The sequence below is a fragment of the Hippopotamus amphibius genome, chromosome 1, assembly GCF_030028045.1.
Source record: "Hippopotamus amphibius kiboko isolate mHipAmp2 chromosome 1, mHipAmp2.hap2, whole genome shotgun sequence".
In the NCBI taxonomy this organism is placed as follows: domain Eukaryota; kingdom Metazoa; phylum Chordata; class Mammalia; order Artiodactyla; family Hippopotamidae; genus Hippopotamus; species Hippopotamus amphibius.
The window spans coordinates 215,790,402-215,814,057 of NC_080186.1; the positions used below are offsets into that span (position 1 = coordinate 215,790,402).

The following is a 23,656-nucleotide window of genomic DNA, read 5'->3' on the forward strand; positions in this document are numbered from 1 at the left end:
ATGCTAAGTCTCTGAAATCTAGCACGTGGTTCTCACTTGGAGCACATCACTAGTTGATGAGCCACATTTCAGTCTGGGACGTGCAGGTCTAGGGCATAAGCTGGGCATGCCTGAAGCAGAGCTGGGGGCCCTCTGCAACATGAAATCTGAGCAGCCTAGGTCAGGGGCCTCACACTCGGGAGGGGAAACCTGGAGGGCCAGAAGTGAAAATAAGCTTTCCTGATGATATTAAACCCAGAATAGCCTCTGCTCAGGAACCAATGAACCAAATTCACACTATCTTAGTCTTGAAGTCATTCATCTTGTACAGCAGCTCTTAAACTTCAGAATGAATCAGAAGAGCCTGGAAAGCTTATGCAAAGAGACTGCCTGGGCCCACCCACCAAATTTCTGATTCTGCAGTCTGGCTTTGTAATTCTAACAAATCCCTGGGGCCACTGCTGCTCCAAGGAACCACATTTGTAGAACCACTGATCTAGTCTAACCTCTGGCCAATGAGTGATGTCCCAGACAGCTTTTCCCACTGAAGGCTCAGTCTACTGCTATTTGATTACCTCCTATGGTGGGGAACTCACTACTCACTAAGGCTACCAACTTTGGTCAATTCTAATAATTCTTTCCTATATTGAGCCTAATCTGATCCCTTAAAACTTTCCACTGCTTCTGCCTTCAGGGCTCAGTCCCTCCTTCCCAACTCAAAGCCTTCACAAAACTAAAGACTTGTTCCTTCCCCCTTCTCACTCCCTGACACTCTACATCCTTTGTATCTTGTTTTAGGCAATTATGGCAGGCTTAGTGTTATGCATTATTATTATGGTAAAGTTTTATTTTTCCCTAATCTTTGCAACAATTTCAAGATTAAATAGTTTACTATAAAACAAAATACAGTCATCCCTTGGTATCCACAGGGGATTGGTTCTAAGACCACCCCTCTAGTGGTCCTCTGCCCCCATAGATATCAAATCCACGATGCTCAAGTCCTTTGTATGAAATGGCATAGTAATATGAACCTTAGAATGCTTATCTCAAAGCAAGGTTTCATTCCTGCAAACTTAGCCAATTTATCCGCTATTTCTACCTCTATTATCCCCAAATAAGTTACATGTGTGAAAGTGCTTTTACAGCAGTGACTTCCAAATGCCCGTCCCCATACTGATGTCAGGCTATGACGACGCTTACTTAGATAGGTTTTCACTGATAGAAACAAGGTTTCCATTAAGCCAAACTGATTCATGTTAAATAGCTATTCTAGGGACTCCCCTGGTGGTCCAGTGGTAAAGAATCCACCTTCCAAAGCAGGGGATACAGGTTCAATCCCTGGTCAGGGAACTAAGATTCTCATATACTGTGGGGCAACTAAGTCCACGTGCCACAACTACTGAGCTCGTGAGCCTCAGCTAGAGAGCCTGCATGCCACACACTACAGAGCCCACACGCTCTGGAGCCTGCATGCTGCAACTAGAGAGAAGCCAGCACATTGCAATGAAAGATCCTGCATGCCGCAACGAAGATCCTGTGTGCTGCAACTAAGACCCGACACAGCCCGAAAAAAAAATTAATTAAAAGAAAATAGCTATTCTTCATTCAGAGATTATGTCCTTCCTATTCTCCAGGGCTGAAACAACCTTTCTGTCATGAGGGTGAGGAGGTGGTCAATGAAATTCTGAAGGCAGGAACCTCTGATGTCTACCTCTGCAAAGCCCTGAGCAAAATCTAGGTCAGATTGGTCTCAGTCTGCTCTCAACCAGCCTTTGTCCTGGAACGTTGATTAGTCAGAAAGCAGACCACTTCCTCCGAGCCTGGCCATGACCTCCTCCTGCTATAACCCCATGGAACAAGGGAATCTTTTCGGAAACTGCTCTTTGGGTGGGCTATGCTTCCTGACCTCACAAGAAAACCACTTCCTCTTACTGGACATGAGACACTTGCATCTCCCTGAGGCTTTTTCATGAGAACAGAGACAAGGTGATGCAGTCTGGTGGACACCACCAGCTTCAGCCCCACACTTGCTCCAGGGCTCCCAGGCTGCCACTGGCTGCTAGTTTTTGAGAGTGCTGTGCTCTCTCAAATGGCCAAGGCTTGGAGGAGCAGTGAGAATGGGACCTGCACTGCAACTGGGCTTGGGGTGGGCATTACAGGGGTGGCAGTGGTGAGACCCCCTCTGCTTGGACCAGGCCAGCTTAGGAGGAGCTGGTGTAAAGCTGGGATCCTGGAAGCCTCCTTTCTCCTATGCGAGTCCAACTCCTGGACCATCATGCTTGCAAATCCCTGAAATTCCACAGTTTCAGCCATGCATTTAGATTTTGATTTGGACCTCCTGAAAAGGCAAAAGCCTCAGGGGAACGAAGTCCTCATGTCTTCACTGGTATAAAGGGGTTCAGACAGACTCTGAACTGGGGTGCAGGGGTTGCCCTGAAGGCAAAGGGTGTCCAAGAAAGTGTGTGCATGTATGGATGGGGGGCCTTCCAGAGGGCCAGGCAGACAGCCCCTGACCTAAGAAAGTAGGAAATCCAAGAAAGAAAACTATCTTTTAGAAACAAGGTTGGCAAACTTCTTCTGTAAAGAGCCAGAGAGTACATATTGTAGGCTTTGGGGGCCACATGGTCTTGGGTGTACCTGCTTGCTGTAGAATGAAAGCTACAATGTGGCTACAGGTGCTACGTAACAGAGAAAGTGGCTGCGCACCAATAAAACTTCACTTACAAAACAGGCCACATTTGGCCTGTAGGTCGTAGCTTGTTGCCCTTTGTCCTAGATAACACCTAAAAAATTCTAGCCAGCCTCCTTCAGGCCTGTGTTTTGTGCTTGTCCAGTGCCCGGTTCACACCTCCTCACACTGTGCTCTAGAAATGTATCCTGTTTACCTGTCTGTGGCCCCCATGCCTTCTGGAATAGAGACTCTGTGCTCCTGCTGCCAGCACAGAACAGGTGTTTAATACATACCTGGGGAGAAAATGTGTGAGTGCTGAAGGGGGAGACAGTGTTTACAGCAGACGACCCTCACGGGGCATTTCTAGCCTCTTGGTAAAAAGCTACATGGTTCATGTAGGAAGAAAGATCTTTGCTGCTGACAAGCACCACCAGCAGACAGCAGCCTGGCTTCCAATTTCATTCCTTGTTAAAATGCAAGCCCACGGGCGGATTCTGACGTCAGGGCTAAACCCCAGAGAGCAGCGCCACTGGAACCGCCTGCAGACGGGCTGCTCTCACCCTCCAGGGAGCCCTTTCCATCACAGACCCATCACCATTCACTTCAGCCTCCTTTGATGAGGGGGAAAAACACTGTGGCTGGCCAGAGATACAAAAATTCTTTGTTATTGGAAAATCTAAGTGTCTCTCTAGGCCAGTACAGCACCATTAGGTGACGTCAATGGCTCAGGATATCTGAGCCCTGTGTTTCCACCCTTCTCAGAACAGCAGCTAATTTACGGCAATAAAGACATTTCTATTTAGAGCCTCAGAAAAGAGGAGGTGGCCCCTCTTCTTCTGCATCCCTAAGTCCTGTGCTAAGGGCTTGCCTGCTCTCCTTGTGAGGCAGGAAGAGTTTACAGGTGGCAGGAAGCCAGGACTGAGACACTCAAGTCCATTCCACCTCACCAACAGCTCGAGGGCATACTACGCACCAGGCAGCATGAGTACACAAAGACAAGAAGAGCCTGGAGACCCTGCTGCAGAGGCGAGGGCAGTGAGGCACAAGTAGACATTACAAGGGTGGGCGTGATGCACAGCAAAGAAGGTCCTTTGGGGGCTTGAGGAGGGAGATGGAAATTGATGTTTCTTGGGCTGGACCATGGAGGGCTGGGAGAATTTGGGTACATGGAGCTACACGGAGAACAGCGACAGGAGACAGGATCCATTCACTAAAGGAGAACGTGGAGAAGGAGGAGGAGCAAGGCTAGGCTGATGGGGGAGGCTGTGCTTGGTCTGGGGCATGGACTGTATCTGACTCATTTCTGGACAGGTGTGAACGAGCCCAAGTGGGCCTGTGTCCTGCACTGTGGCTTCACAGCCCATACAGGTTGGTCTGCATGGCTTGGGTTCACTAGTTTGTCTCTAAAAAGCCACCAGGATGTCCTGTGATTGTCCCTGCACCCATGTCACCTCTCACATAGGCCTCATTCTTCCTCCTGCGATGTCTAAACTCTGCTGTTGAGAGAATTTTTTTTCCCTATGAAAGTCAGTTCCCCTCCTTTCCCAGAGGTCTCCAAGGACTTGCCTCTCTGCATGAGTTTATGGTATTAAGTGAAAATTTCCTGATTCCAGATGAAACACTCAGTGCTGAAGGAGGCATTTTATGTTGAACTAAATCTTATAAAAAAGTACATGACTGTTTTTGCTATTCTAGAATATTTTTCTAATATTCTTAAGAAAGAAGAACAATAAGAAAAAAGATGCCGATGCAGAGAATGGACTGGAGGACACGGGGTTGGGGGCGGGGGGGTGAAGGGGAAGCTGGGACGAAGTGAGAGAGTAGCACTGACATATATACACTACCAAATGTAAAAGAGATAGCTAGTGGGAAGTTGCTGTATAACATAGGGAGATCAGCTCGATGATGGGTGATGACTTGGCCAGGATAGGGACAGTGGGAGGGAGTTGTGGGAGGGAGGGGATATAGGGATATATGTATAAATACAGCTGATTCACTTTGGTGTACCTCAAAAACTGGCACAAGAATGTAAAGCAATTATATTCCAATAAAGAGCTTAAAAAAAAAAAAAGAAAGAAGAACAAAGCTGGATTTATCACACTCCCCAATTTCAAACTATGTTACAAAGCTATAATAATCAAGACAGTATGGTACTGGCATAAAAACAGACACATATCTATCTACATAGATATATCAATGTATCTATTGATGTAGATCAATAGAGAGTCCAGACATAAACCCACATATATATGATCAAGTAATTTATGACAAAGGAGTCAAGAATATACAAAGTGGAAAGAACAGTCTCTTCAGTAAATGGTGTTAGAAATTAAATAGCCACATGCAAAAGAATGAAACTGGATCACTATCTTACACCATACACAAAAATCTACTCAAAATGGATTAAAGTCTTGAACGTAAGACCTGAAATCATGAAACTCCTAGAGGAAACCATAAGGGATAAGCTCATTGACGCTGGTCTTGGCAGTGATTTTTTGACACCAAAAGCAAAGGCAACAAAACCAAAAATAGCCAAAAGGACTACATAAAACTAAAATGCTTTGCATAGCAAAGAAAACCATCAACAAAATGAAAAGCTATCCTACCAAATGGGAGAAAATATTTGCAAATCACATATCTGATAAGGGAGTTAGCATCTAAAAAAGTATAAAGAACTCATACAACTCAACAGCAAAAAAAACAACCCAATTAAAAGATGGGTGGAGGATCTAAATAGACTTTTCTAAAGAAGACATACAGGTACACAATAGGTATCTGACATCACTAATTTTCAGGGAAATACAAATCAAAACCACAATGAGATATAAACTCACACCTGTTAAAATGGCTATTATCAAAAAGTAAAAAATTAACAAGTGTTATCAAGGACGTAGAGAAAAGGGAACACTTGTGCACTGTTGGTGGGAATGTAAACTGATACAGCCACTGTGGGAAACAGCATGGAAGTTCTTCAAAAAATTAAAAGTGGAACTACCATATGATCCAGAAATTCCACTTCTGGTTATTTATCCAAAGGAAATAAAATCAGTAACTCTAAAAGATATATGCAACCCCATACTCACTGCAGCATTATTTATAATAGTGAAGACATGGAAACAACCTAAGTGTCCATGGATGGCTGAATGGATGAAGAGAATGTGGTATATATACACACAATGAAATATTATTTAGCCATAAGAAAGAAGGAAACCTTGCCATTTGCAACAACATGAATGGCGCTTGAGGGCATTACGGTAAGTGAAATAAGTCAGATGGAGAAAGACAAATACCCTATGTTATCACTTACATGTGTAATCTAAAAAAAACCCAACAAACCTCAAACTCATACACACAGACAAACAGATTGGTGGCTGCCAGAGGTGGGGGTGGGGGGTGGGTGAAAGGGATGCAGCAGGTCAAAAAGTACAAACTTCCAGTTATAGCAAATCCTGGGGATGTACTGTACAGCATGGTCTATAGTTAATAACATGTTGTATATTTGAAACTTGCTAAGAGTAGATATTAAAAGTTCTCAAAAGAAAAAAGACTGTAACTATGTATTGTGATGGATGTTAACTAGACTTACTGTGGTGATCATTTCACAACATATACAAATACTGAATCATTATTGTTTTAACATCAGGTTGACATGGATACCTTCTATGGGCTGAGACACCAGCTGGAAGTTCACTGCACTCAGCCCCCTCCCCTTGGGAGCTGCCTTCTCACTGGGAGGAGGCCAGGCATCTTGGGTCTACCATGCCCCAGTTTCCTTCCTTGCCTGGCCAGGCTTCCTCCTGATCCCGCACCACTTCCCAAGTCTCTGACCTGCTACACTAAAATGGATTATGCCCTGAAGCCCCTCATATCCTTGAGAGACACTGTCCCTTCTTTTAAAATCTTCATCTAAGTCAAAGGCCATGTTTAATAGGTTTTTAAGAATAGATCACTGGTGGTACACACACACACATACATACACACACACACATACATACACACACACACACACACACAATGGAATACTACTCAGCCATAAAAAAGAATGACATTTTGCCATTTGCAACACCATGGATGGACTTGGAAGCTATCATGCTAAGTGAAATAAGTCAGAGAAAGGCTGTATGATATCACTTATATGTAGAATCTAAAAAATAAAACAAATGAATGAACTAAAAAGAAAGAGACTCAGATATAGAGAACCAGTGGTTACCAGGGGGGAGAGGGGAAGGGGGAGGGGAAAAATTGGGTAGGAGATTAAGAAGTATAAACTACTATGTATAAAATAAATCACCTACATGGAGATATAGTATAACACAGGGAATACAGACAATATTTTATAATAACTATAAATGAACTATAACCTTTAAAAACTGTGAATCACCACGTTGTACTTCTGAAACTTACATAATATTGCACATCATCTATACCTAAATAAAACAGATTTGTATTAAAAATAGATCACTGGTAATTATGTTTGTTGAGTACTCTTTGTCAACAAACTTTAAAGCATGAAGTGCAAATACACACAATCCAGTACTAAAGTATAAATCAAAAAGTATCAATATCGTTGTTGTTCTCTATAAAACTACATTAAAAAGTTCCTAAATACAGCAACTTGTTAAAATTCTATTACTTCAGAAAACACTCAAACATATTGTTCTGCATGATATAATGGTTAAAAAAACCATTGTACTAATTAGAAATGATTTTTGTTTTTGACATGAATTTATAGGGGTGAAATGCTCAAATGCATATATAATTTTCACCTAAGAAATTAAGGTAGAAAATTAAAACTTCTTTTATTTGGAGGAAGAATTTTATTCTCTCATAAAATATATTGGTCCTGAGCTGTATAGTCACAAGCTAAATCATAACTGACACACGTTACTAATAAAGTGCATAGGCTTGCTGGGGAGTTTCTTCTTTTACTACTTGTCTAAGGGCCTAATTTTGCCATAAAGCTCCTTAATTGGCAACTATGGTAAGATCTGGAGAAAGACAAGCAAAGAACAGTGGTGAGCACGTAACGAATGCATGGTCACACCAACAAAGCAAACGAAGCAAACTAAATACCATACCTGCTTATTTTTGTCAGTGGTACAACACAGTTTCTTGAGGGAGACAAAATGCCTAATTTTCCTAATAACATAAATAATAAGTTATTAGCGCATCAGATATGAAATGATTCAACAAATTAGCACATGAAAACATCAACAGAACCTTCTTCAAGTAAAACTCCAGGGTCCATTCTAGGGCAGATTTTAAATTCCAAAAAAACACAATCTATAAAAGATGCATTTTTTTTCACACACAGCCCACACATGCCTTCAGAAACTGGGCTTCCCTTTTAATCATAGCTGGCTCAGAAACACTTCCCTAATGGGTACTTCATTTTCTAACTGACTCCTGAGGCCTGGCTCCTAGACAGCATCAGTGACAGGATGAAATGCTACTCCAGACAAAATGGGTTTTAATTCTGCTGACACTAATACTTTTTACAGCTTATATAGAAGGCAAAGACTCATTTGGACAATGACCAAAGTTCATGGTTGCTGTTTTTATAGTTAATATTCTACATTCTTTCACAGCCTGGCCATCATAAATGATAGAATGTTTCAGGCAGAGAAAAATCCTCTTATTTCAAGGTCATGGACAGAATCCCAGAACAGCCTGTGGTCTTACTCATTATCACAAGGAGACCAGGAAAAGACAACAGGTGCTTCAGCTCTGCATAAAGATCAGCTCAAGGTAGATTTTCTACTGAGTGGAGTTAGAATTCCAGAGGGCGATGTTAGATTTTATAGTAATGAATCTCTTCTCCCTCTGTGTCTCTGTTTCTGTCTCTCCGTCTCTGTCTCTCCCTTTGGTTTGGTTTTCTCTGGAGAACTCTGAAGAGTGCATCGAAAATACTGGTCATTCTGTGATGAGCTTCACTAAACAGGAAGAGGTAAAATTTCCCTCCTTTTAATGAAAATTTCCTCTGATAGCTCACTGGGGGGAAATATTAACACTGTCTGTGGACAATAGAACTTCTTGCTCGTATCTGTCAAATCAGAAAGATCAGAAAAAGTCATTCTGATGGAAATCACCAAGCAATAACTCGGTCTCCTCTGCCTTGTTACTTAATAATTCTGGTCACATACACAAAGTGAATCTTGGCTTGAGAAGACAGCCTAAGGATGATGGTTGGAAACTACAACGTGACGGCCATCGTGGCCTCAGAACTCTGACCTCTGGTGGAAACGGCCACGCAGAGGCCTGTGTGCTTAGGAGAGACTCGGGGGCGTCTCTCTGCAGGCTCGTAACCCCTGGTCAGGGCTGCCAGTGCCCCCATCACACGGAGTGAAGCAAAGTGGCAGGAAACATGAGACAGTGGTCTCTGAACTGAGCAGGGAACAGTTTTGAAACTAACAAATCAGTAAAAATTGGAGGGGAAACAATCTACAGACACTTTGCTGACTACAGAACATTTTCTAACCACGCGATGAGAGTCACAGTCAGGGCTCTCCTTTTCTGGTTATTCACACTATAACTACTTTTCTTTTTCTAAAATGTCACACAACAGCACGTGTCCCTTGTAAACCTGTACTATGAAGCTGGTTGGTTGACGTTCAGGCTCCTTTACAAAGGCTCCTCAAGTGATGTACTGCTAGGGGATCCTGTTTGGCTCCATAAACCTTCTCACTGGGAGAAGGAAAAGGAATTGCATATTTTCCTTATCTCTCTGCAAATGAATGGGCTCCTTCTGGTAACCTGAGATTACAGTGAATCAGATGCCTCAGCTTCCAGTCAAACACCTTTCTATCCTAACCATCATTCCCAGGGCTCTCTCCTCCTGTGGAACAAGTCCTGGGGCCTAGAGAGAACCAGCACCGAGCTCGTGCCTTAAGGCGTGGGGACAGTGGAACCACAGACAATCAGGTGGAGGTGGACAGTCGGGGTGATGCTTTTTTTATAAAGCCCACAAGCAGGAGACGAGAGGGGCTGTTGTTTAGCGGCCACATGGAAGTGACCTCAGCATGTACTATGTACAGACCCAATCCTACTGTATTTGTGGGTCTAACACACTTGCATGGCCACATACAAACCCCACGCCCACATGGACCCCTAAAATGACAGAGTTTAATAAGAGTTGGCGCTCACCCTCCTTGGCCAATCACTGGAGTGATCTTCACATGCTGCTGGATGCTGTCGCCGGATTTCCGTCTGGCATAGTAAACCCCCTGCCACTCCTACAGGGACAAAGAGAGCTCTTAAAATCCTTCCGTCCAGGCACTGGGCGGCTCCTACAGAGGGCCTCATCAAGTTCAGCAATGAAATCCCCACACACTTTTCTTACATTCCACAAAATATCGCTCTACAGTTGTATCCACTGGGACGCTGCCTACGTAAGGCTCACGGTCACCGTGCACAGAGCCCACTAGAGCAACGAGCCCACCGCCAGGTGGCCCCTCCCAGGCTCTCCGGGATGCTTAGTGGGTGCCGTTCCCACTCTCAGCCCTGCGGGTGCAGTGGCACCAGGTCCAGGGGTTCTTCTGAGGTCTTTCTCGAGATCTTTACAACAACCTGTGAGCTTGATGTTATCCTTCACTTGCAGATGGGTACACTGAGGCTACCTAACTTGCCCACAGGAAGAAGTGGACAATGTGGTTATAAATGTCTCTCTTAGCTCTCCTTGAAGCTCGTCATCTTTCTGCTGTCCTATCGGGCCTCCAGCCAAGTCTCCTCTGGGCTTAGGCTGGCTCCTGGCAGTTTCCGTGGATGAGGCAAAGGGGAGCGTGAAGACTCCTGCTGTGTCTGGACCCTGGGGAACAGTTCAGGATGAAGAGCCCAGTGACCTCAAGTGGAAGCCTGTGGCACCTATTTCTGGGAGGAAGTGGCTGCATCAGGACCTGAGATTCTTCGCAGCTTCTTCCTGCCCGCACACTCACACGGGATGGCCAACTTGTATGCACGTGGGGGTCACCGGGTGTGGGGCAGTATTCTTCAGGCAAACTTTCTGGGAGGACTTGACAATGTCCTGTTTCCTTTTCAGTCTCACTGCCCCACTTTTATTAATTTTGGCCATCATATATAAGCCAAACTTATTTTACTCCTATAAATGGTCCCCTGTTAAATAAATACAGTGCTTCTCTAACTACTTCACATCATAGAAAGCATCTGAACACTTAAAACGCCCAGGTGCTCCCAGCTACGAGAGCAACACTCCTCTGGAAGGGAGGGCTGGCGGGGAGATGCCCACTGCATCCACACCGCTGCCTTCACCTGCTGGGATGCAGTGGAGGCCACTGGACCTGCTGCGGCAGGGGGGAGCAAGCAGTAACTCCTACTGAACTGTGATAAGAAAAGAGAACAGAAAAAGGAAAACTGACCGAAAGGTGGGCCTATGAAACAGGTAAATACCGATGTTAAGTGCTCCTAGTCCCCCAAACACTAGATAACCTAAACTTGCGTGGGACTCTGCTCAGAGACACGTATGAGATTCCAGCCACGACAGGTGAGATACATTCGTGTGGAGGAAGAAATTTCCTTATACAAAATCATCAGATTCCACATCATCATGATAAGCACCAGATTCACTTGCTAGTCAGCATTAACTCAAAAATTAACTCACCTTGCAAACATAAAAGATTTTCACTCAATTGTAACATTATTAAAGAAGCCAATGTTAAAGCCGTGACCTAAAAACGCACAGAAGAAAAAATGCATGGCGGCGCGGTTTGTGGGTTGCTCTGGCTTCACCCACCTTGCCCTTCTTGATGCAGGTGTTGATGGTGTCGAGAAGGTCTGCCCGGTTCTTGTCGCTCTTGGGCAGCTCGGCAAGTTCTTTCCCCAAGAGCTCGCCTTTGTGGTAGCCCATCATCCTTTCGAAGGCTGGGTTGACATACTGTGGACGGGAGGTGGTGACGGGTCAGGCAGGATGCTGTGTCCCCGCAGGAATGCTTGCGGGGACACAGAGAAAACACGCTCTGGGCGAGGGCTCTCCCATGCGGGCGCTGACCAGTCCCCCGGCCCTAGTAGGTGGGCCACCCCCCCATCAGCAATGTGTTCATTCAACTGCCATCCTTCCGGGATATCGGAAGAAATTCTTCAGCAGCAAAAGAGCAAGAAGCCTTTATCTGCTAGTGCCAGCCTCTGACGGGCCTTATTCGTCACCTACCACCCATGAAATAAGAAAAAACTCAGAAAAAAAGAACAAATAAAATTAACGAGAGCTCCATTCAACAGTCCGTGGCTTCTATTCGTTACATCTCTACAAGGAAGCAATTTGATCTCTCGTGTCTAGATATTATTAATAGATAACTGTCACTGTCTATTAACCAATGCTATGGCTTGAGGCTGCTTCCAGGCGAACTGAAGCATACCCTCCGTTAAAAGCCTTAGGCAGCAGGCAGCCCTTTCAGGGCTGGGCACAGGGCAGGCGTGAGGTGAGGCCCCCTCCCCCTCCCCCTCCCCCTCGGCACATGCTGGGACCTGCAGACGCAGAGGTTTCTCTCCAAAATTCTGCCCGGGGCCCTAGAACTTAGAGCTATCACCTTGGCTGACTCCCAGCGCCTATCCCCAGCCTCCAATTTCTTCTCAAAGAACAGAGTCACCAGATGAGGAGCGGAGGGCAGGGGACACATCACAAAGAATGTAGGGAAAACGTGAGCACACTGCATCACGGTCACGGATGTCTTTGGGCATAACGGACATCCATCTGCCGCTTCAGAAACAGTCTTGCAAACTGTAATCACTCTTGCCCTCCACGGGGATGACAGCAGGAAGGAGCCCAGTGATGCAGGGACGCTTGGGGAGCGCCTCCCTGGGGAACACAGTGTCTACGAGGACAATGAACCCTGGGAGGTGGAGGGGTTGGGAGGCTGCTCTGGGGCCCTGGGCACCAAGCCTCACGGGGCTGGCTAAAGAGCAGGGGACGGTGACATTGCCCTCACTAATCTCCTATCACCTCCACGTGGTGTCACCGCCCTCCCTGGGCTGGGCAACAGCACCCCTGCTCACCAGGTCGGCCCCACGGCCCCCTGGCCTAGCCCTGCACGCAGCGGAGCCGCCTGTGCTTGTCTCCCCGCCGCTGGGCCTCTGCCCACGTGCTCTCTGCTTAGGAGGCCCTCCCCCATCTCCTGGTCACATCAACTCCAATTATTCCCTGTCCTCCCCCAGCGAGCTGTCCTTGAGCCCCTGCCCAGCCTGAGTGTGAGCCACTCCTACGACTCCCACTCTCTCCTGTGCAGGCTTCCGGTGACTCATCACACGGAACCTATACATTTCTCTTTCTCTCTCCACCACGAGACATGAAAATCCTCAAGGGCAAAGGCTACTGTGGATGTATCTTTGGATACTGAGGACTATTGAGTAAATATCTGAGGAATGGATGATGTTTGAGCATGTGTTGTTTCCCTTACTTTCTGGCTAAACTCTCATATGTTTTCATATGTGTTTATTCTGCTTTTGCTACTAGGTTGCACATACGGGTAGAAATCATAGCTCTTCCTTCACGCCAGGCGACCTCACAATGCAGCAGGAGGACATGGACTATGGAGCCAAGACGCCCACGTTCCGATCCTGGCTCTGTCCATCACCAACTACAGGACGCTGTGGGCAGGTCACTTGTCTTCCCTGGTCCTCAATCTCCTCATGTGTAAGATGGCTACCACAGTAGTACCTGGTTCATAGAACTGTTTTAAGAAATAAATGAGTATGTGTAAAATGCTTAGTACTGCCTCTGGCACATGGTAAGCACCATATAAGTGCTTTAAAGCAAACAGATAGACAGTTTCAATGGATGGATGGGTAGGTAGCTACTGTTCCTAAATGTTAGGTGCTACTGCCCGGCCTCTGACCATTTGCAGGGAGAGGCATGTGCCCTGTGAAGTGGTGCTGCCCTGAGGACTCTCGTGTTGAGTAAGAAGATACATGATGTATCTCATTCAAGAGGACTCTTCTTAAAATCTGTAGCACAAAGGCCTTTTTAATTTTCCCCTTACATATAATATTCTCTATTTAACTTCTTCCTCCTTGTTGTTGAGTTTTATACTCTGGTTGCTGGTAGGTTTGAAAAGGGGCCTGATAGGGTACCCCAAGTAAAAGCCTGCAATCAGTACAGGTTTCCTTTTAATACAGCGATTCCCCTTCCCAGGCACCCACTGTCCTCAGCCCCTGCTTCTTCCTCTGCAAAGTAAAGGCTCGCAGGTGATTCATATCACGTGACACCATCACCACATCACCTCTCCCAGAGGTTCAGGTTTCCTAACCACCAGGAGCTAACTGTAGAAGGAAGGACTCGGTTGACTGTTAAAGGATTGTCTGCACGACTACAAAGCTAGTAGAGAGCAGAGAGCCCCTTCTCCTCATCACTAAAATCACAACTCGGCTTCCCTGGAAAAGAGGGATGTGCAAAGCAAACCTGTTTCATGAACAGAACTGACTGTTCGAGTCCAGGCAGAAGTGGGAGAGCTGTGGGATTTGTGCTTGGTCTGTAACTGAAACACGTCTGGTTTCTCTGGGGTTTGGGGCAGATCTGCGGGCAGGTGGGCCAGTGACAGGCAGCAACCTGAGGGAGCCTTCAGACCCATGTCATGGGACAGCCAGAAAGACAAATTCCAAACATGCAGCCAAGTAAGGAACCACGTAGGAAGGCTTTGGAGTCAGAAAGACACGGCTGGATGTTTTGGTTCCAGTATTTATTACTGGGGCTTTCCTTGGATAAGTTCCTTGGCCTTCCTGGGCCTCAGTTTCCCCATCTGTGTTATCAGGCCCTCATCTCTTTCATAGGGTTCCTGAATGGAAATGAGATAACCTCATGAGTGTGTTCATGACAGGGCCTAGGCATGGTGGGCTACTGATGTCACTGACCCCGTGTGAGAACAGGGTGTCTGTGTGTGCAGTGGGGGGTTTCACAGGAGAACACGTGTGAGGCTCTGTCGTGGGGCCACTGTGTGTTGGACACTGTCTTTGGTCTCTGTCGATAGGACAGACCAAATGCTCCCACCCTCGGTGCCACTATGCAAACCAAGGGCAGGCAGGCCAGTGCCCATCAGCGAAAAGTCTACATTTCAGAGTATTTTTTAAGTGTAAATGCCTTACCTTCCAACAAATAATACGATAACTTAATTTCAACAAAAGTTTGTCTGCTATACACATTTCCTCAGGAAGATGACTTTAGCATTATGAGTGCTTTATACCTAGAATGCCAAGTGTAGGCAAATAAATGAGGACCACTGGCACTATTCTGTTCCCAAGACATTTAGAAGCATTTACTCTAAAATTCTGACATACTTCTGTATAAATAATGTCTTCCCACATCGTCCAAAGAATTCACCCCATCTCTGTCAAAGAAATCGCAGGTTCTGATCTGAACGAATTTTTCTTCTTATTGAGTATCTAATTCTTAGCTTAAGAATATCAGCTTTCCTTGCATACTTTGATGTTCCTTTCTCCAAAGAAAATGTGCTGAAATGTGAGAATTACAGCAAAGTGCTTGAAAAAGGGTGGCTCGCACTTGAAAGGCTCTATTTTGACATCTAAAGATAAAAAGTGTTCCCATACCTGAATCACATGGTCATCACTTGTGATTTCTATGGCTTCATGACAGTGGTCTAATGCTGTAAACACCGAATTACAGGCCCTGAAAGTTGCAAAAGATTGATGTTAGAAAACCATTTCTGCTAGAAAACCATGAGCATTTCATTTGTTAATTTATCAAAGTAAAGAGTTCCTCAGATTCATTAAAATCAGGTACCTTTGATATCATGTTTTGGGGAAAAAAAAAAACCTAGCCTTTCGAACTAAATGAATAAACAATAGCGTGTATTTCTATGTATATCATACAAAGAGAAGAATGTAATCTGGCAAAATCGTCGTGGATCATGGAATGAACTCTGTGTGTGTTGGATGAAACCTTCATACTAACACAAGAGGACAAAGATGCAGGAGACAGTCTCGTAGGTCTCTATGTTCTACGTCAATGACATTCTTCTGTGCCACTCACAGTGTGGTCATGAAGAAGTCCGGTCCCCATCAGTTAGGAAAACCTAATTAAGCCCAAATTGGATCTGAGGTATTCTGGCCTTTTGCAACAGATACAGAAACATTTTTTTCTTTTCTTACTTTTACGACCTTAGGTACGCAAGCCTTTATAGTACTTTGCTTTCAACTACACCCACCGGCCTGATGAAAGGCAAACACAGCAGCATTCCCCTTGCCTGGTTCACTTTGCAGCTCTCCAAGTGGGCACTATTCTTGATGACCTTCCCTGTATCTCTGGAATATTTAAAATCATTTCAATTTCTCAATTTCTTGGGTAACATTTTAACTACCTTCCAAATCTAGAGCCTCTCCAAATACAGTAAGTTATTTACTATCTAATCTAGCAAGTATGTGGCTAGTTACTAGAACTTTGTTATTTGTACTGGCTGTTTAAAGAATCCCATTGAAGGCTTTCTTACACATTACCCAAAAAAAAAAAAAAAAAGAAGTTAATTTACCAGATTGATGTTTCTTCATATAAAACAAACTCTTAAAATGTTATTCATTTTTTTCCTCTCATAAGGCATCTAACTTTGCCTTCTTACTCGTATTTTGAACTGTTTACAAGGGAGAGGGCAGAAAAAACTGGGTGAAACTTGCTTTGCTATCTTGCCAGTTATGGGACCTTGGGCAATGTCTTACCTCTGCTGGCCCTCAGTCTCCTCATCTATAAAATGAAGATAACACATTTTACAGGTTGTTGTAAGAATCAGAACAGATAGTTTATGTGGGGCATGTCCCAAAGTACTTGGGACAATGTAAGAATTCAAGACTTAGTATTTATTATTTTTAAGATCTCAGAATAATATTTCTTTGCTCTCTAAGGCTTTCAAAGGCTGCTGATGAGAAGAAAAGTGAATCACAACCTGTCTTTTCTCATCAGTGTATCTGAAATATCAAACCAAGAGCCGCTTTCAATAACAGCAAGGCAACCTGCGTGGAAAGTGAAGGATTTTAGCCCACTGACAGGTAGCATTCCTGTCGCCGTAGAGATGAAGACACCAGTGTGGGAGGGTAAGGAAAATAACTAGTCATGATGGAGGTGAGCGGAGGAGAACGTAAACCTAACCGAACTGAGATTCCTGATGGGGGCGGGATGCTTTATTTAAATTGCTCTAGTCTAGTTTTCTCAAAAAACTAAAAATAGATCTACCATATGACCCAGCAATTCCACTCCTGGGTAAATATCAAAAAAAAAAAAAAAAAAAAAAAAACCAAGCACACTAGTTCAAAAACATATATACCCCAATATTCATAGCAGCACTATTCACAATAGCCAAGATATGGAAGCAACCTACCTGTCCACTGACAGATGAATGGACAAAGATGTGGTATATATATGTACAATGTAATACTAGTCAGCCATAAAAAATAACAAAATTTTGCCATTTGTAGCAACATGGATGGGCATTATTCTAAGTGAAATAAGTCAGAGAGAGAAAGACAAATACTGTATGATATCACTTACATGTGGAATCTAAAAAATAAAAAAAAAAACTAGCGAATATAACAAAAAAGCAGACTCACAGATATAGAGTACAGACTGGTGGTTACCAGTGGGGAGGAGGAAGGAGGGAGGGGCAATTAGGGGTAGGAGATTAAGAGGTACAAACTACTAGGTATAAAATAAACTATAGGCATATATTGTATGACAATATTTTGTAATAACTATAAATGGAGTATAACCTTTAAAAACTGTGAATCACAATATTGTAACATATTGTGCAGCAACTATACTTCAAAAAATAAAAAGAATAAAGTTGCTCGTCTACCTAATGTGAACTGTACACTGTTCTATTAGCATTGCTGCATTTGTAAACAGGATCATTTAGAATGTGAAAAAGAATCAAAGAGGACTTTAAAATTGTTACCAAAGTCATTACTGCACCACCTCCCATGAAGAGGCAATCAAAGAGCCAGTTTTATCACAAGTTTACACCAGGCACTTGGGTCCAGAACCCAACTCGGCACCACAGGAATGCAATCCCTGTCCTCCAGAAGTCCGACGCAGAAAAAAAGCACACTATGTGGGCTCTAGTTCCTTAGCTTTGGGAGCTGGATAATTAAGTGCTAACACATTTGATCAAATGATAAATTCCCTTCTTGCCCAAGTATTTTCTTAAAGTACCCGTGTGGCTCAATTATGTATGTAAACAGCTATTTCAGAGCATGACTGTCTTTGTCAATTCAAGAGGCTGCTTCATACAAGATCTTAGCTCCCACTGCCAAAGCGTATCCAGTAGATGTTCACTGCAAAGCGCACACTATCCAGCAAGTATAACGCTCACAAAGCACATCCTTATCAACAGTGAACGCACACGGGCAGGACCAGCAGATTATTGTCTCTGGTGACAAACACTTCTGGACTGCCATGTGTAGATCTAGGTTTTAAACCAATTTGGTTGATGGTTCTATTTAAATAAACCTGCAGCAAAATGAAGTAATCAATTTCAATCATGCCCCTAGAGTCTGGAAATTTAATGGCTTGTATTAATTACTAATATTTTTCCTGCAGAAGAATCTTAGCTTTATTAATCTTCTGTTCTTAGGAACCATGTGACTCTGCACCTGAAATGTATTTTTGTAGCCTTCAGGTTGAGAAGTTGGGAAATTGGAAAAAACACAAGGGAACCAGAACCTTGTCGTGAAAGCCCACGTAGTGCTGGTGATGCAACCATTTCCCCTTCATCTTCCTAAAAGTCCATGTAGGTCCTCAGGGAAAAGGTAAATATTACAGGGGCCCAGGTAGAAAGTCTACAAAGAACATACTGCTATGATGGGGTGCAGAGTGCATCTGCGTGAAAGCAGGGTGCCTGGATTCCTCTCCAGTGTGCAACCCACACAGTGGGTACCTGTGATCACGCCAAGAGTGTCCCTGGCTCTTGGCATTTCCTCTGTCAACTGCGCTGGGATGGTTGGGTTACATGACCTCTGTGTCCCTAACAAAGGCACTCAAGAACCTACGTCAACAAAACACACACACACCCCTGCAGACACACACAGTGAGGCTGCCAGTAATGAGGGTAGGACTAGGCAAGATGGTGGCGTGTAGGGAGAAGATTCTGAACACAAATCCACATCCCAGCAGGGGCCTGGGAGCAGCAGGGAGGGGGCCGTGGACTTGCTAAGAGCCAGCACCACTGCTGGACAGTGATGCAGCCAGCTTGGTTCCTATTTCCGTAACACAATGGCTGTCATACAGAGCCCACGTGAGGACAAAGTGCCCTATAAACATCAGATAATAATGAGAGATGTAGTGTTCCACAGAATGCCAAGGTTTCCCATCAGAAACTGATTCTAAAATGGAGGGCTGCTACTGTCTTAAGACTTGGAGTAAAATAAACGATGATTTGCATGTAACCCCTCGATAAGAGATATCATAATGCCTAATGATGAAACAATAGCTCGTACTTCATCAGTGTAAACTCATCAGCTTAAACTGCCAATAAATAGCCAAACCCTATCTGTATTTTGGTTAACATAGTTCTTTTCATGATAAAGAAACATAAGAACAGAAGTGATAAATGGTCATCAGTTAGCCCATATTTCCCTAGACATTCCCCCGTTCATGAATTCTTCTGTTCAATAAAGTAATTCATCACATGCACACAGAAATGTGATTTTGTTCCATCTTTAAAAGTTATTCTTATATGATGGAATTTTTTAAATTAGGTAGCTTATGTTTGATCACATGACCTTTTTTTTTCTTGGTTAAGTAAGTATGGTTACCATACATGAAGACTGGCTAGAAGAACTGCCTTCAACATTCAACATCGTCCTTACAGTACAGACTGTCCTTGCAGAATGCTAGTAATGTCACATATTTAGCTGCAGCTGGGGGTGGAATTGCAGGGAAAAGTATTATATAATTAGACTATAATTATTCTGGCATTGTATAACAGAGAGCCTCATTTTCCCTGTCTGCAGCAAGTGACAGAGTTGCCTGCCCGCCTCTGGGGTGCAGGTAGATGCCTCAGATGTCCTTGAATGCCCTAAGGAGATTCAGAGACCATGGAGGGTCACCGTCCCCCCCATCTGCTGGGCCTAAATATCGTACACCCAGGGAGAGTCAAGCACACACAAAAAACAGGAAAGAAGTTGGAGAGAGTTGAGGTGCAACCAGCCAAAAAGCAGCAGAAGAAACTGACCACTTAGGCTTCCTCTGGCTTCTACTATGGAGAATTCTTGCCTTCCTTCCCTTTCTGAGGGGCTGGTTGCTTGGGACTGGGGAGGTGGGCAAATCCACCTTCCTGGGACCACTGCTGCCTGAGTGAGGTCCATTCACCAGCTTCACACTGGTTTGTACTAAGAACCTGAGCCTTTTCACTATGACCTTTACAACAAGACCAACTCTCCCAAACATCTCCTCACTGAGGGGTGAGAAGTTATGGGACTTAAACAGTATTACATACTTAGAACCTTGCCGAATTCTGAATCTGATGAGTCCTTGAAAAGTTTTCAGTGCCCTGGCTCTAAGCAGATTTCATCAGCACGATAACCTTGAAGCTCTTTTTTTTTTTTTAGCCCTGGTGCTGCCTGGGGATGTTTATTTCAAATTGCCAGACCTGCCTTCACCCCGCACCCCACAGACAAGGTACCTTCGGACATCTTATATGTGCCATCACATTTAATGCTGCCTAAGAAAACTCAAGCAGTCATTTAAAATAAAATGAGGGAATCACCTATCAAAGTAATAAGGCATCTGCTGTTCATTTTTGTTGCAGAAAATACAGTTGAAGAATTAAACCAAAATGAAATCTTTTTTCCTAATCCTATTTATTGCGAAAACATCTAAAATAAAAGTACAAAGTCTTTTTATCCTCAGTAAAAGCAGAAGAGATCCCCAGGAATAAAAACAATTATGTACAATTAAAAATCATAAATTGCTGTAGTAAAGGCAATGCTGTTTTCTTAAGAAATTCTATGAAGTTCTCTGAAGCTAATAAATATATGGATACAAAGAAACCAAATGATTTCACTGACACTCAAAAATCTTTGGTAATCTTCCTTATCAAAGAATTTCTACGGGTTTGAGATTCTTTTTTTAATACTTTTCCACCTACAAAAGGGATTGTTTATCCCCACACTCTATTTCTTTTTTTTTTAATTTTTAATTTTTTTATTTTTTACAATAAACTGCATATATTTAGAGTGTACAATTTGGTATCCCAATCTCCCAATTCAATCCCTCCCCCCCAACCCTCCCCGCCTTGCCTACTGGGTGTCCATATGTTTGTTCTCTACATCTGTCTCTCTATTTCTGCCTTGCAAACCAGTTGATTTGTACCATTTTTCTATAGTCCACATATATGTGTTAATATACGATGCTTGTTTTTCTCTTTCTGACTCACTTCACTCTGTATGACAGTCTCTAGGTCCATCCATGTCTCTACAAATGTCCCAGTTTCATTGCTTTTTACAGCTGAGTAATATTCCATTGTATGTATGTACCACATCTTCTTTATCCATTCATCTGTGGATGGACATTTAGATTGCTTCCATGTCCTGGCTATTGGAAATAGTGCTGCAATGAACACTGGAGTGCATGTGTCTTTTTGAAGTATGGTGTTCTCTGGGTATATGCCCAGCAGTGGGATTGCTGGGTCATATGGCAGTTCTATTTTTAGTTTTGCAAGGAACCTGCATACTGTTCTCCATAGTGGCTGTATCCATTTACATTCCCACCAGCAATGCAAGAGCGTTCCCTTTTCTCCACACCCTCTCCAGCATTTACTGTTTGTCGATTTTCTGATGATACCCACTCTAACCGGCCCACACTCTATTTCTTAGAGCTCTCTATCCACCAAACAGTTGACTTCCCTAAGCAGGGAGAACCGTAGAAGAGCCTGCCTCTGTGGGTTCATGCCAATTCATTTTTCTTCCACAGGACAGAGGATGGCCAAGAAAAGTTAAGTGTAGAAATTCGTATTCTTTGAATATGAATTCAGTAATCAAGGTAAGAAGTATAACTTTTTCCATGAGATGCTATCTTACTTATTTTTCGCTGAGGCTGAAAGCCTTGAGACCCCTCAGTCGGCCAGAGAGAGAAGCCAGGGCCCTTGTGGCATCCCATAGCCTGGAGCCACTTGGGACTGACCTCCCAGGGGCCTCAGGCTGCGAAGAGCCTCTTCTTTCCCCTGCTCTCTCTGCTCAGGGTCCTGAGAGAGTACTGGAGTAGAGCCTGAGCAAAACCAGGCATGGGCTAGAACCCGATATGCCAAGACATCCCAGAAGCAGAGTATCCTGCCACCCAGACACTGAGAGAATCAATTAATCTCAGAAGTGAGCACCAGAGAGAAGCTCTTAAAGCACTAGATATGCGTAAGAGACTCAAAATCAGTTTCTTGAAGATACTTCATGCACACTGAGGCCATAAGCAGGCCTCATGAAATTGCTATCATGCATACACAGCAATTACCAGAGTTAGCATAACTAATACACCCACGGGTCTGCCCCCATCTGTAACAGTCCAAGCAGGAATTTATAAATGCTGCAAATACTAAGGAGAAAGTAATCCTCAAAGGCTATTCTTAATCTCGATCTAATTGTACAGAAGTTAAACAGTATTTTTCCTAGGGTATAATTTTAAAACTGCTGAAAATAGTGGAAAACACTGTCAAACGAAGAAACGCTTCCAATTTATTTCATTATAGCAAAGGGCTTCCAGTTTAGACTCTGCCATTTACCAGCTACCATTACTTGTTCAGTAGCTTCAGAATCCCTGGGATTCCCCTAAGAACCTGTGAACCTCAGCCTGAGGACAGACAAGCTTTGCTACAGAATGGCTAACCCCGTGTTCGTCCTATTTTGCTACGTACCTCAATTTGAACTGTGAGCGAACTTCCCCATGTTCTATTTGAATCAGTTCATTATAGCAAGCAATTATGCTGCTGTTCTCCATAAATCTCTGGGAAAAAAGCAAAGATAATACATAAGACATATACAATTACTTCTTAAATAATCAAAGAAGCATAATAGTTTCTCCAACCTCAGATAACTCTGTTACATAAGACAACTAGCAGGTAAGATGAGAGGAAATGAAACAGTTGTCAAGATGTTTGAAATGCTTATTTAAATGTATAAGAAACAAGAGAGCAGATAACATTGTATAGTTAACCATTTATAACAAAGGTGCGGAAAACTTTATTATGAACACTCACAGGAAAATAAACACATAAGGGCTAGAACACCTCCCCAACCTTCGTTTGTTGTTGTTGTTGTTGTTTTAATTGGGGTATAGTTGTTTTACAATGTTGTGTTAGTTTCTACTGTACAGCGAAGTGAATTAGAGTTCCCTGTACTATACAGCAGGTTCTCATTAGTTATCGATCTTATACATATTAGTGTATATATGTCAATCCCAATCTCTCAATTCATCCCACCCACCCCCGCCCCACCCCACTTCCCCCCTTGGTGTCCGTATGTTTGCTCTCTACATCTGTGTTCCTATTTCCGCCTTGCAAACTGGTTCAGCTGTACCATTTTCCTAGATTCCACATATGCATTAATATATGGTATTTGTTCTTTCTGACTTACTTCACTCTGTATGACAGTCTCTAAGTCCATTGACATCTCTACAAATTATCCAATTTCATTCCTTTTTATGGATGAATAATATTCCACTGTATATATGTACCACATCTTCTTTATCCATTCATCTGTTGATGGACATTTAGGTTGCTTCCATGATCCTGCTATTATAAATAGTGCTGCAGTGAACATTGGGGCGCATGTGTTTTTTTAAATTATGTCACCAACTTTGTTAATTATTGAAATGCCTGTGTTTCTGGTTGCACTAAGGAAAGTCTTCTAAAACCTGAGCCTGGTTGTGTTCGGTGTGTGCCTCACTATGAGGGATGTCTTCTGGTGGAGAGAGGTGGTCTTTGCTTCCTTCCTCAACTTCTGAGAGCCTAACACATCCTCCTCCTTCTCATGTCTCTCACACACACACTCTCCCACACTTCTAACGTGGATGGCCTC

At 43.7% G+C, this 23,656-nt stretch overlaps 1 protein-coding gene across 10 annotated transcripts in view; it reads right to left on the bottom strand.

Moving 5' to 3' along the window:
* PDE8B (phosphodiesterase 8B) overlaps positions 1-23,656 on the bottom strand; it is a 232,277-nt gene that overhangs the window by 78,605 nt on the left and 130,016 nt on the right. For 5 of the 10 annotated variants that reach the window (XM_057740698.1, XM_057740679.1, XM_057740727.1 and 2 more), the window contains 5 exons: positions 22,495-22,583; positions 15,197-15,275; positions 11,397-11,537; positions 9,794-9,882; positions 7,729-7,789 (listed from right to left, as the gene is read on the bottom strand). In XM_057740698.1, coding sequence (XP_057596681.1) covers positions 7,729-7,789; positions 9,794-9,882; positions 11,397-11,537; positions 15,197-15,275; positions 22,495-22,583 — 459 coding nt within the window. The remainder of the gene's footprint in view (positions 1-7,728; positions 7,790-9,793; positions 9,883-11,396; positions 11,538-15,196; positions 15,276-22,494; positions 22,584-23,656) is intronic. The other 5 variants (XM_057740746.1, XM_057740737.1, XM_057740689.1 and 2 more) reach the window with 4 other exon arrangements.